Source organism: Kogia breviceps, chromosome 1, assembly GCF_026419965.1.
Source record: "Kogia breviceps isolate mKogBre1 chromosome 1, mKogBre1 haplotype 1, whole genome shotgun sequence".
Taxonomy (NCBI): Eukaryota; Metazoa; Chordata; class Mammalia; order Artiodactyla; family Physeteridae; genus Kogia; species Kogia breviceps.
The window spans coordinates 25,321,297-25,335,298 of NC_081310.1; the positions used below are offsets into that span (position 1 = coordinate 25,321,297).

General features: G+C 45.0%; 1 protein-coding gene across 2 annotated transcripts in view; it reads left to right on the plus strand.

The window, feature by feature from the left end:
• LAMC2 (laminin subunit gamma 2) overlaps positions 1 to 14,002 on the plus strand; it is a 62,710-nt gene that overhangs the window by 12,493 nt on the left and 36,215 nt on the right. Inside the window, exon 2 of one of the 2 annotated variants that reach the window (XM_059074821.2) lies at positions 10,778 to 10,966. The exons of the other annotated variant lie outside the window; for it this stretch is intronic. Within the exon in view, the coding sequence (XP_058930804.1) occupies positions 10,778 to 10,966 (189 nt within the window). The remainder of the gene's footprint in view (positions 1 to 10,777; positions 10,967 to 14,002) is intronic. 2 annotated transcript variants of the gene reach the window in all.

The following is a 14,002-nucleotide window of genomic DNA, read 5'->3' on the forward strand; positions in this document are numbered from 1 at the left end:
TCTGTCAGGTTTTTTTAGAGTATACTATTCTCCCCTTTACTTTTAGTCACCATTTTCTATCACTTTTAGTCACCATTTTCTATCTAGTTATTCACATTCGGACTTCTTAATGAAGGGCCTCATTATAGCTGACTTCCTGGAGGTGAAGTTTGCTATCTTTGAGCAGAAAAAGTTGTCAGTATACATGAGGCCAGTTCTTTGACTCAGAGGAAGGGAATGACATCTAAATAATAATAAATTAAGATTGAATTTTTAGCATAACTTCTTTGAACAAACAAAAGGTAAGAGAATGGTTGAGGTTGGGTAGCCCCAGTCCACATCTCCCCACCGTGATGCTTGTCCTCTGCAGCACGAATTTTAAGAAACAGAGGAAGTCAAGGCCTAAAATGAAATACAAGTGAAATTAATGGCAGAGAGATGGGGAGGTCCCAGTGGGGGGTGTTATGTGAAATCAGGCTGGAAAAGTAGACAGGATTAGGCCGTGGAAGTCTTTGTAGGCAATGTTAAGGAGTTCTGGGTCTTTAGCCTAAAAGTAAAGGAAAGGCGTCAGAGAGTTTGAAGCAGGGAGGTATCGGTAACATTTGTATTTGGAGAAGTTTTTCTGACTACTGAGCGGGGGGAGGCAAGAGAAATTGCAGGGGATCCAGTTATGAAGCTTTGCAGGCAAGCGGTGGCTGGGGTTGGGTGTAGAGTGGCCATAGTGGAGATAGAGTTGGGTGGACTTGAGCTATGTCGACAGTTATATCTATAAAGTTGGGAGTTGAATAGAATAGAGGCAAGCGAGAAAGATGGAGACCCTATAAGTATAGTTCCCAGCTTTCTGACTTGAAGGAATGACAATCACAAGTTTGGTTTTAAACATGTTTTGTGTAAACAGGTTTTGAGACAATCAGCTGGAAATGTAAAGTGGATGAGTAGGCCTGAGGGTCTAGAGTTGAGAATGGATTCTGGGCCAGGGAAGTATCTTGGCGTGTCAATGCCCGTCGCGGCTATTGAAGCCCTTGGCTTGGATGAGAGAGTTCTTCGGTGAGAGGCATGGAGGTTCAGGACTGAGCCTTGAGGAACACCAGCGCTTCGAGCTGGGGCAAGGAGAGGATCCTGCAAAGACTTGGATGGGGCAGGGGGTGAGGGTCGTAAGCCAAGGGGAAGTACAGTACAGCATCATAGTATCCAAGGGGAGAGAGTTTCAAAAAGGAAGGAGAGAGAAAAACATTCAGTGTCTCAGAAAGGGAATGCGGGGCACAAAATACCAGAAATGCAACGCAAGGCACATACCTTTCCTCTAAATAAGGAAGAGAATTGAGCACTGTTTCTAAGTGGTTTAAACGTGGACTCATGCACTGGAGATTACGGGCAGCTTATCATAAACTTGCTGCTGTTTCACTAAATCGGTATTAGTGCACTGAGCAGCTGACATGGCAAGAGCAAGAGCAGCAAAGCTCAACGTAATAGCAGCCAGCACACACTGTCAGGTTCAAACATGATGATCAGATTCCTAGCTCCTGAGATAGTCCCACACAGCGGCCAAGTACACTACCTGCCAAGACTGCCTGATCACGGCAAACTGATCTCATGGTCTCACGCCTGCCTCCTCCCCTCGCCCCTCCTTCCGCGCTGCCCTAGGCGTGCTGCCCTTTGAGATGGCAGCTCTGGGCTCACGCACAGAGGACAGGCAGTCCGGGCACAGACATAGTTCATCCGGTGAGAGCAGCACCCTGAAAGTCTCAGACAACTCCTTCTAACAGAAGTATCACATTCCTCCCACAATTCTTTCTGTTCTCATCTCACCACGTATTTTTGGGGTACAGACATTAGTTATTTTACACTGAATGCCATATACGTAGACGATGAAAACTTTATGTATTGTGTTGAGAACATTTCATATTGGGTCCCTAGAGTCCTGGGAGGTTCCTGCCAGTTCCAGTTCTTGTTTGGCTTTTCTTAGAGTCAGACTGCCTGCTTTCCTTCCTTCCGTCCTCCCTCCCTCCTTTCCTCCTCTGTCCATCCTTCCGCCTAGCCTTCTAGCTAACCAATCCTTCCAGCCAGCCGTACATCCACCAGTCACAGTCTCAAGCCCTGTACTAGGTACTATGGGGTACAAACGTGAGAAATGCTATAGAGGAAGTAAGTCATGTACACAGATAGTGATGACTCAGGAAATAAAGTGATAAGTGCCAAGAGAGAGATGGGAATGAAGACCTGTGGGCATCCAGAGGGAGAAGCTCTTAAAGGGTTATCAGTAGAGACCGAACACCATCTAATTTATGTTCCTAAGATCTCTCTGGCTGCCCCGTGGGTTTAGGGAGGGTGTGAGCAGGTAGTGCCCAGGCAAAGAAAACAGCAAGCCTGAAGGCCCGAGGAGGGAAAGAGCTTGGTGCATGCCAGGATTCGTGGGTTCGAGGTCTGTGTGTTGGAGTCCAGTGAACAAGAGCTAGAAAGAGGACCGAGGTCAAGTTGGAGAGATCAGCAGGGCCAAATCTTCAGGGTTTTTGAGAGGAGTTTGGATTTGAAATTTTGTTGTTACTGTTAAAACACTAAAAACATTGATGTTCCATCATACGAAGGTGGAAATTAGATCAGCTTGGTGAAAAGCAGAGCTGTGCTTTTGTACATTTAGAACAATAGGAAGAGGATCTGCTTGTACACAATTGACCATATGAATGCCAGATTGTTGAAACGTTCTTCTAATTGCTTGTAATGTTTCCCCTGGGGAATTTAAAATGAGGTCTCGGTGAACTGCAGCCACTGATGCTGATTATACCAAGACCTTGCCCCGAGTACGACCCTAGGAAATATTTTCAGTTTCCTTTCATTCTCCGGAGGATACAGCTTGGAAACAGCCTTTGCCCCAGAGCTTCCTGTCCTGACCCCTTAGAGTGGTGTGTTGGAGCGAGGGTAGGAGCGTTAGGTGAGCCTGAGGCGGTCCACACACGTTGCTGCATTGTTTGTAGAGTTTCCAACTCCTGGATCTTCCTCCTGGTGGGGAGCGTGGGTGGTGGTGAGCAGATCAGCCTGTGTCTGGCTGCCCGGCAGGCTCTTCTAAGAAGCACCTTGAGGGTCAGTGATGGTATGCTATTATAGTTATTACGATAATAAATGCTTAAGTGCCAAAGAAGCAGTATACGTCAGAGTCAGACACGATTACCACCCAGGCCTTACTAGACTGAAAGAAATACATGAAAATCAGTTAAATGATTCGGTTTCCGATTTGTTTATGCAGGGCTTGAGGTGAACTTGATGAATCTCACTCCTTTAGCTGCGGAGATCATCCCCGCTGACAGGGCAAGGATTGAATGAAGTAGAGTGAGGGGGTAGAGAGAGGATAAGACAAAACCTTGAAGAGATGTCCCTAATTTGGAAAGAGTACCATACAAATGAATAGTCAAGTGAGAGTAGTGGGTAGGACCTGGCTTCTATGATACAGAGTTCTGTGAAACAGGGAGAAAGATCCTGCTGCTTTTAATTCCTAGACCCTATAAGGCTTCAGGTCTATTCAGGGTCTGAGTCTGATTTGTTTCTGTATTTTCTGGTACAGTGATAGCTTAATGCCGGGTCCTGGACCCGTGCCTGTCCATGGTGAAGTGAGGAAAACAAGGATAACGTGATGAGTATGTGACAAAGCCCAGTAAATGTCAAATAAGTATATATTTAATGTCTTATTTGACAAAATAAAACATTGCAACTCCCTTTATTGAAATCTTGCTGGCTCAGGGCTATAGAAATCTTGCCGGCTCAGGGCTTCCCTGGTAGCACAGTGGTTAAGAATCCATCTGCCAATGCAGGGGACACAGGTTTGAGCCCTGGTCCGGGAAGATCCCACATGCCGTGGAGCAACTAAGCCCGTGCGCCACAACTACTGAGCTTGCTCTCTAGAGCCCGTGAGCCACAACTACTGAAGCTTGCTCACCTAGAGCCCATGCTCCACAGCAAGAGAAGCAGCTGCAATGAGAAGCCCGCACACCACAATGAAGAGTAGCCCCGGCTCGCCGCCACTAGAGAAAGCCCGCGTGCAGAAATGAAGACCCAACGCAGCCCCAAATAAAAATAGAATAAAAAAAGAAAGAAATCTTGCTGGCTCACGAAGTCCCAGTGTCCAAAATGAATGAAATAAATGTACGTCTCATTGAGGACAGAAGGAAGGAGAAAAAGGAGTACGAATCAGTTAAACAAAATCTATCAGTGAGGTCCTTTGGAGAGAAAGGGCATTTATCCAGAGAGGGAAAGGAAAATCTGCAACAAAATGACAGGTGAATAGTTTGATACATTTGTTATAGAAATAATTCCTGATAATTTAAAACATCGTGCCTGATAGACAAATAGCCAAAGATCATGAACAGATCGATATCAAAGTAGAGATAAAATAGTAAACCAGCATATGGCACTTTTCATCCCTCCCTTCCTACTCACTTTACCCACCTCCAGCTACCTATTTCCTTTTACTGCTTTATGTATTTCTCCTTAACAAATATTGCTATCCATATATTCTCCCTATATTATTTACCTTGTTTATTTTCTTTTCCTCCAATTTGCATGGAAACTCCATGAAGGCTGGAACATCCATTTGTTTTGTCTACCTCTAAATCCCCAGTGCCTAGAACACTGCCTGGCACATAGATGCTAATCTATATTTATTGGATGAATGGACCTTGACAAATGATTCCCAGCCGACCCAGGACATGTCCAAGACCCACATCTTTATACTTCCATCACTTGCTTTTGTGTCAAGGTTCCCTGATGGAAACTAGACAACATATTTATAAAATTTACAGCTGACCCCAAGTTTGGAAGAATAGCAAGTAGATTACAAAATTAAAATGAAAAAAAATTCTAGACATAAAATTGAACAAGCCTAAACATAAGGGAAGGAAACTATAATCAAAAGCATTTTTAGGGCTTCCCTGGTGGCGCAGTGGTTGAGAATCCGCCTGCCAATGCATGGGACACGGGTTCGTGCCCCGGTCCGGGAAGATCCCACATGCCGCGGAGCGGCTGGGCCTGTGAGCCATGGCCGCTGAGCCTGTGCATCCAGAGCCTGTGCTCCACAATGGGAGAGGCCACAACAGTGAGAGGCCCACGTACCACAAAAAAAAAAAAAAAAAAAGCATTTTTAGCATATCCTCTTGTTTTAAAGTGTATTATAGGTGTGTATTTAGGTCTGTGAATCTAAATAAATCATAATATAAGATACCAAGAAGGGCTATTTTCTGGATTGGGGTCGTATGGAGAAAAGTGTCTCCTCAATTAACAGGGAAGAGAGTAACTGCTAAATATTGGTTTTTTTTTTTTTTTTTTTTTTTTTTACTTTTTTTTTTTTTTTTGGCTGCTGCCTCACGGCATGCAAGATCCTTAGGTCCCCCACCAGGGATCGAACCCGTGCCCCTGCAGTGGAAGCATCGAGTCTTAACCGCTGGACCGCTAACGACGTCCCTGGTATTTTTTTTTTTTTTTTAATTTTTTAATTCTTTGTCTGCATTGGGTCTTCATTGCTGCGTGCGGGCTTTCTCTAGTTGTGGCGAGCGGGGGCTACGGTGCGCGGGCTTCTCATTGGTGGCTTCTCTTGTTTGCGGAGCACGGGCTCTAGGCACATGGGCTTCAGTAGTAGTGGCTTGTGGGCTCTAGAGCACAGGCTCAGTAGTTGTGGCGCACGGGCTTAGTTGCTCCGCGGCATGTGGGATCTTCCCGGACCAGGGATCGAACCCATGTCCCCTGCATTGGCAGGTGGATTCTTAACCACTGCGCCACCAGTGAAGTCTGGTGTGTGTGTTTTTAAAGCATGTCCAGACATATGGGGCCACATGGAGTCCTGAAGATGGTAGAAACACATCTAGGGGTTTCCTGAAGTTCAAGAGAACATTCATTAATTTGTTCATTAAAAATACCTCAAATGCCTACTATGCACCGGGCACTGTGCCATACAGTAGGGCTTTATATTTCCTTCTCTAAAGCATGAGATGTGTTTTCAACCTGTTAGAATAGCAGAGTCCAGTGCAAAGATTTGCCCTTGGACACAGCTTTATTTTTTAAAAATTTAAAAAATATTTTTTGGCCAACCTTTAAAAATCAGTAGATTTCATACCCAAAGCCAGACTTCTGTCTTTAAAAAACATAAATGGAAATGCTGATTACAACAGGCGTCATTCCCATGGGGCTACCATTGGCTGGGGGTGAAGTGCTGCTTCTTCCTTTAGCTCTTTGTCAGCATCCCCACTGCTCCCTGTTGCCTTACTCCTGGCCTGACAGCGCCCTTTGGCCACCAACGTGTCCTGGTAGTGGCTGGGCATAAATCAGTCACAGAATAAAAAAGGCCGGGCACAAGCTGTAGGAGGCCCATTTTATTAAGCCCAGTTGCAAGAATATTCTGGGATTTGAAAAATAGAGGGTTTTTTTTTTTTTCCCAGCAGTGAGAATGAAGAATAATTGCTCTTAGGAAAGTTAGTCTAAATTTGGGAGATGATTTGAGACAGGCCATGTTTCTCACATGCATCAAGGACAGAAAGGATTATTCCACGCCAAAGGAGAAAACTCTCTCTCCTCAGTCTCTGGGTGTGAATGTTTGGAAGATTCGATACTGAGCCAAGAGCAGTGCAGCTAAGTGTTGAGCTCAGCGCAGCCTGGTAACTTCAGAGTTCCACAAGCAAGGCTGGAGAGAGTTTCTTCCTGGCATTTGCACACACTGCAGATACAGGCGGCCAATACATTCCCTAGGCCTGAGGCCCACAGGTCCCCACGCTCCAGCCTCCATAACCCTGGGCTTAAAGGGAAACCCATTTGAGAAGAGGAGGGTAGCTTAGCGATAGGTTTGTAGCTGAGTTCCAGAGTGGAGATGCTGGCTGAAAGCCTCCCTTACTGGAACTATACTACATCTCCATTGAAGGCTGTGAATTTAAAAGAGGAACATCAATTCTTGCATAGTAGAGCTTTAAAGGAGAAAGGACAGAAGGAGAGGGAAATGGTTAAAAAAAAAGATTATAACAAGGTTATCCATTTTTAAAATAGTGCTCTAAAAATATATCATTTCCTTATGAAATTAATTACTACCAGCAAAAAGTTTGTTCTGAATAAAAAAGACACAATGAAAAGTTCGTAATTATTTTGAGATTGCTTCCAAAAGTCGTCCGGGGTAGAGAGGGCATTGGCTCAGTGTGTGATCCAGCTGGGTAACCTCACAAGGATCTCTGGCTGGTGAATTTAGCTCCTAATTTTGCCTAATGAGGTACCTGGTAGAAATTTCACAGCACATGACAGCTGTGTGGCACTTCTGTTAGAAATCCAAAAAAACAAATTGGTTACACAAACATTCTTTGGGAAAGATTCAGCTTAGCACCAGTTCTGTGAAAAAGCCCTGGGAGTTTGAATTGAATGCAAACTGCATATGCTTTGTGGGCTCATCCATAGAATTGTAATATCTGGTCCCGTTGTAAGCTGAGCTGTTCAAACCACACTTGAAGAACTGTAATAAATTCTGGTCATTTAAAGAAAGATAGTGAAAATTAGAGTTTGTTCCTAGGAGGGGCATCAAGAAGAAATCATGACCTGGGATATGGTTGAAAGTCTTGGAGGTGACAGGTCTCCAGTTTAACCTGAAGAAGAAAAGACTAAAGAGGGAGATGCTCTAACTATCTTCTGATACTCAAGAACTTGGCTGATGCAGTTCCTTGTAAAACAGTGCCTGAAAGAAACGTCTGATGAGTACATAAATAAATGGAGAAGAGAGTAGGTATGTCTGTGTGTGTGTGTGTGTGTGTGTGTGTGTGTGTGTGTGTGTGTGTGTGTTGTTTTCCAGGGAAGAACAGAACACATGGTAAAAATTACAGGAAGGGAGGCGGATTTAAAACTGCATAGGGCTTCCCTGGTGGCACAGTGGTTGAGAGTCCGCCTGCCGATGCAGGGGACACAGGTTCGTGCCCCGGTCCGGGAAGATCTCACATGCCGCGGAGCGGCTGGGCCCGTGAGCCATGGCCGCTGAGCCTGCGTGTCCGGAGCCTGTGCTCCGCAGCCGGAGAGGCCACAACAGTGAGAGGCCCGCATACTGCCAAAAAAAAAAAAAAACTGCATAAAAATAATTTGTAATAACCAGTGCTGTTTAAGGAGGGATGGGACATCTTACTAGATCAGGAAGAATTCTAGAAGGGTCTGAGTAACTCTCTGAGGGAGTTATAGAAAGAATACCTACATGTAGCGGCAAGCCAGCTCTTGGAGGCATAGGGATAACATAGATAGGTGAGGGCATTGCAAGTGGACAGGCCTGGGAGCAATTACATCCTTGCCACGAAGCTGTGTGACCTTAGGTGAGACACCTACCCCCTCTGAGCATTCATTTCTTCATCTGTTGACTGGGGATAATTAAACCCATGTTGAAGTGTTACTGTGAGAATGAACTGAGCTGCTGAATGTAAAGTCCTGGATATAGAGTGGCTCTGGATAGATGTTCTTGACTTTGCCTAGATTAGGTGGCATCCAAAGGTGTAAGAGCTTGTTTTAGGAGCTCTTGCAAGGAAGTCACTTAGGGAAGTTCATCAGATATACTCAGTCACCTTTGCCCCCTCTGTGTCTTCAGAGCTGACCCAGCCTGCACAGAGCAGCTGCTCCATACATGTTGGTACATTTGCTGACTTTTTAAAGTCAGTACTCTGGGTAAGTCATGGCCCTGGGCACTGCCAGAGACAGGCTATCACTGGGGCTGCGTGGCCAATGGAGACAGTGTGTCTGGGGGAAAGAAAGTGGGTTTTGGCATCAGACAGAGGTTCAAATCCCAACTCTCCACTGGCTCAAGTTACTTAGCCTTTCCAAGCTGCATTTTTCTCATCTAAGGCAATGCCTATCTCATGTGAGTTAGGGGTGAAATAGCACAGACTAAGGACTTGATGTTCTTTTCTCAGTGGGTTCCTTTCAACAGTCCAGGGAGGCACATAATGAAGACTGCATTCAGAGAGTTGAAGTGATTTGCCTAAGGAAATAGTAGAACTGGTATTTGTTACCATTCTTTTAACCTCGAGGCTCAGCACCTTTTCCAAACCATGGCTGACACTATTTTTGAGCGTCTGCTGTGTGCCAGGTACAATTCTAAGGATTTCCCCCTGTTACCTCATTGGTGGTTTCAGTCCCACTTGGAGATGTGAGTCACTCCATGAATCTCTTTGCAACATGCACAGGGTAAACTTTCCTAGACACTTGGGGAAAGTCATTCTTAATGGGACTATGGTTCTTTTTGACACCTGGCTTTGGGAGAGACACGTATGGCAGTGAGAGGGGAGGAAATATCTGACCAGATGGTCATATTAGTGCCTCAAGAAAAGGGAACCCTCCTACACTGTTGGTGGGAGTGTAAATTGGTGCAGCCACTATGGAGAACAGTATGGAGGTTCCTCAAAAAACTAAAACTAGAATTGCCATATGATTCAGCAATCCCACTCCTGGGAGTATATCTGGACAAAACTATAATTTGAAAAGATACACGCACCCTGATGTGCATAGCAACACTATTTACAATAGCCAAGACGTGGAAGCAACCTAAATGTCCATGGACAGATGAATGGATAAAGAAGATGCAGTACATATACACAATGGAATATTACTCCACCATAAAAAATAATGAAATAATGCCATTTGCAGCAACATGGATGGACCTAGAGATTATCATACTAAGTGAAGTAAGTCAGACAGAGAAAGACAAATACCACATGATATCATTTATATGTGGAATCTAAAATATGGCACAAATGAACATATCTACAAAACAGAAACAGACTTACAGACATAGAGAACAGACTGGTTGCCACGGTGGGTGGGGAGGGATAGACTGAGTTTGGGATCAGCAGATGCAAACTATTATATATAGAATGGATAAACAACAAGGTCCTACTGTAGAATACAGGGAACTATATTCAATATCCTGTGATCAACCAACCATAATGGAAAAGAATATGAAAAAAGAATATATATATATGTATGTATAACTGAATCACTTTGCTGAACACCAGAAAATAACAGAGCACTGTAAATCAACTCTACTTCAATAAAATAAATTTTAAAAATTATTTGCTCCTCAGCCTTGATCATCACTGGAGGGATGGATGCTAGGGGTCCTGAACAGATGACACCATCGGCTCTTACACAGTCGTGCTGGAGGGCTTCCCTGGTGGCGCAGTGGTTGAGAATCCGCCTGCCGATGCAGGGGACGCGGGTTCGTGCCCCGGTCCGGGAAGATCCCACGTGCCGCGGAGCGGCTGGGACCGCGAGCCATGGCCACTGAGCCTGCGCGTCCGGAGCCTGAGCTCCTCAATGGGAGAGGCCACAACAGTGAGAGGCCCGTGTACCACAAAACAAACAAACAAAAAAAACACAGTCGTGCTGGAGTGCACAAGCTGGCAGTTCTCAGGTGTTCTCCAGCTCACAGACTTGTACTATGGGGTTGCACAGAATTTTAAAAATGAATTCCTTGCAAATTTTTAAATCAGGACTTGTCACATAGAAACACATAATAAAGATTTTGGGGTTCTCTGGAGGAGTCGGCAACGCTGTCTGGCAACACTGACCTCATGTTCTCCCGTGTTCTCCCAGGCAACACCCAACCGGCACTGCTTCCTTAGGTAAAGCGAGGAGAACTCTCTCCATCATCAGGTGGCCCATTTGACCCCCTTACCTTCTGCGGGTTGAGCAGTTTGAATTAATATGTAGTACCCTGGGCATCATTTGTATTCATAATAATAAAACGCCTGGGAGGATTGCCCCTGACTTGTTTCCCGCTGACGATGTCTTTTTTTTGCCCTGACCCTAGTCTGTGATTGCAGTGGGAAGTCCAGGCAATGCGTGTTTGATGAGGAACTTCACAGACTGACAGGAAATGGATTCCGCTGCCTCCACTGCAGTGACAACACGGGTGGCATTCACTGCCAGAGGTGCAAGGAAGGATTTTACCGCCAGAGAGACAGAGACCGCTGTTTACCCTGCAATTGTAACCCCAAAGGTAGCTGGATAAAGGGGGAAAGAAAGAGGGAGGGGGGAGGGGGGAGAAAGGGGAGGGTGTGAGGGGGAGGGGAGAGAATGGGGAGGGAGGGAGGGGAGGGGAAAGAATGGGGAGGGAGGGAGGCAGGGAGAGAGACAGAGCAGGCCAAGAGGGAGATGTTCAATTTCTAGAACAACTGGGAAGATACTGTTCTTTTTAGCAATTGCAATCTGAAAGGAAATATGTTTTTCTTAAGTCTGGGTTATAGGAACCAGCTGTGGTCTTTAGGGTGCACTAGTTTGAATTCTGGTCCCAAGAGAGACAGGCGATTACTTTCCTGGCAGATAACAGTCTGTGACCTGGGAACAAAGAAGCTTGCACTCTTCCAGTGATAGTTTTTCATATTCATAACTGTCCCTTTGACCGACCTCTCAAAAAATAAAAGATTAGAAAGATCTGTTTCTGGTGCTGTGCTGGGTGCTAGCTATATGAAGTGATACTAGTAGAAGAGACAGACAAAGAAATAGGCAGATTAGAGTCATTCACAGGTCTGTGAACAAGAGAAAACAGAACAACAAATAGGAAGCACCTAACAGGGTGGCTGGTTCATAGGAGAGCCTGTTTTTGTTGTTGTTTGTTTTTTTTTTAATGTATCACCCACTGCTGTATTCTCAGAACTATAGGTAGTTTTTGTGCACGCAGACACACACATCCTGCTATATTCATCGTGGGCAGACAGTAAAGACAAGTTAGTAAATGTAAAGAGGGAAAGAGAGGTAAATAAGTTGGGACTTTTTAAGGCTACCTTATTTGTCTTTTATCTTCCTTGGTAGTATCTGTTTCTCCTCTTTGCCAGAAAGTGTTTAACAGCATAATATGATCAATATTAGTCTACCAAAAAGATATATAGCCTTAGTGCATGGCTAAGACTTAGTGTAGTTCTGTGGAACCATTTCTTAGCAGCAACTGAAAGAGTCTAAACATGGGCAGATTTGGGCCCTAGCCATGACTTGCTGGTAGAGTGTGTCAGGGAGCCTTATAGAAAACTGGGGTGACCCTGTGGTGATACAGACCCATATACCAGCAATCACCCCCAGATTCTTCAGACTTGCCGCTGTTATATGGTTTGAGTCAGATTTGCTCAGCTTTGTGGCTTTGACTCAGCATCCAGAATCCTTTGGGTGAAGCAATTCTCCCTCTGAATCAAAGAACGTCGTAAAGAAAAATTGAAAGAAAAATGATGCTACTTTAATGGGCATTTAACCTCTCTGAAGATCCTGTATCCTCTTAGGTTAGGCAGCTTTGTTGTGAGTCACTGGAGTTGGGTCATCCAGCAAAATAATCAGCGAGAATGTGATGAGAAATATCATTGGCTCAGCTGGAAAGCCTGGCCTGAAGACGAGGTTATTAGTCTCAGAATAGACAGGAGCCTGCAGCCTAGCAAAGAGAGATGGTGATGAAGCTTTACCACGCCATCATTTCCTTCACACTGTGTAGTCCATTGCCCACCCAGCAACAGTGAGCCTGGCTCTTTCTTTTCTTGGGGGGAATAGCTACCTCAGACTCGGGGTGAACAGCCTAGTAGGAAGCAGTGGAGCCCAGCGACGATTTATATCTTCTATGATCGCTACCATGCATTGCACACTTACTCTATGCCAGGCACTTTTCTAAATGCTTTCATCCAGTAATTAATTCAATCTTCACAAATAACCCTAGGAAGAGGGTGCTATTATGATTTTCATTTTACAAATGAGGTGTCAGAGGCTTAGAGAGGGAAGTTATGAAACTTGAGGGCTTAGTGGCATGTTGGTGGCAGGGACTGTACCCACCATGCGCCATCTCTGGCTACATGTTGGCTGCACAGGTCACTAAATCAGTGGCACAAATTTAACTCCTTATATGATTTCTCAGTTGCCCAACAAGCCAGGAGGTATTTTTCACTTTCAAATAATAACTTCCCAAGGGAATTTGTTGTAGATTCAATTTCAAATGCAGAATTCATCTTACCAAAAGCTACCATTCCATGCACGGCAAAGAAGCCAACAGCATTCACAATCCCCAAAGTGGTCACAGATTTTGGCCGACACATCAATTTCTCCTAAATATAGCAACTAGGCTTTTTTTTTTTTTTTTTTTTTTTTGCGGTACGCGTGCCTCTCACTGTTGTGGCCTCTCCCGTTGCGGAGCACGGGCTCCAGACGCGCAGACTCAGCAGCCATGGCTCACGGGCCCAGCCGCTCCGCGGCATGTGGGATCCTCCCGGACCGGGGCACGAACCCGTATCCCCTGCATCGGCAGGCGGACACTCAACCACTGAGCCCCCAGGGAAGCCCCAGAAGACTGTTTTGTACAGTACTGTTTAGGGATATTTGGGGAAAACCCCAAAATAAAGTACAGTCTTCTCCACCTTATAAGAATAATTTGTTGGGACTTCCCTGGTGGCACAATGTTTAAGAATCCGCCAGCCAGTGCAGGGTACACAGTTTCGATCCCTGGTCCAGGAAGACCCCACACGCCGTGGACCAACTAAGCCCGTGTGCCACAACTACTGAGCCCGCGTGCTGCGACTTCTGAAGCCCGCGCACCTAGATCTAGCCCGTGCTCCACAACAAGAGAAGCCACCGCAATGAGAAGCCCTCACGCTGCAACAAAGTGTAGCCCCTTTTAGCCACAACCAGAGAAAGTCTGAGCTCAGCAACGAAGACCCATCGTAGCCAAAAATAAATAAAATTTTTTTAAAAAAAGTAATTTGTTTCTGAAAAACTACTGTAGGGAGAGTTTTCTTAAATTGAAAGCATAGTTTCCATTACTTTGAATGGAGAAAAACAATGTGTTTCTGGGTCCCAGATTAACACCCATTTAAGTTAAAAATAATTAAATGGTATTAAAGAAGGAACATTTAATGTTATTCATCAGAGCATAAATTCAAATAGGAATTTACCTTCCTCGCCCTTTCTGCTGTTTGTCTCTAAGTGCCAACCCCAGTGGTCTCTCTTTACTCTCATCTTGTTAACTGCTCTGTTGCCTTAGATCCTGGAACCCATCCCCTCTTCATTC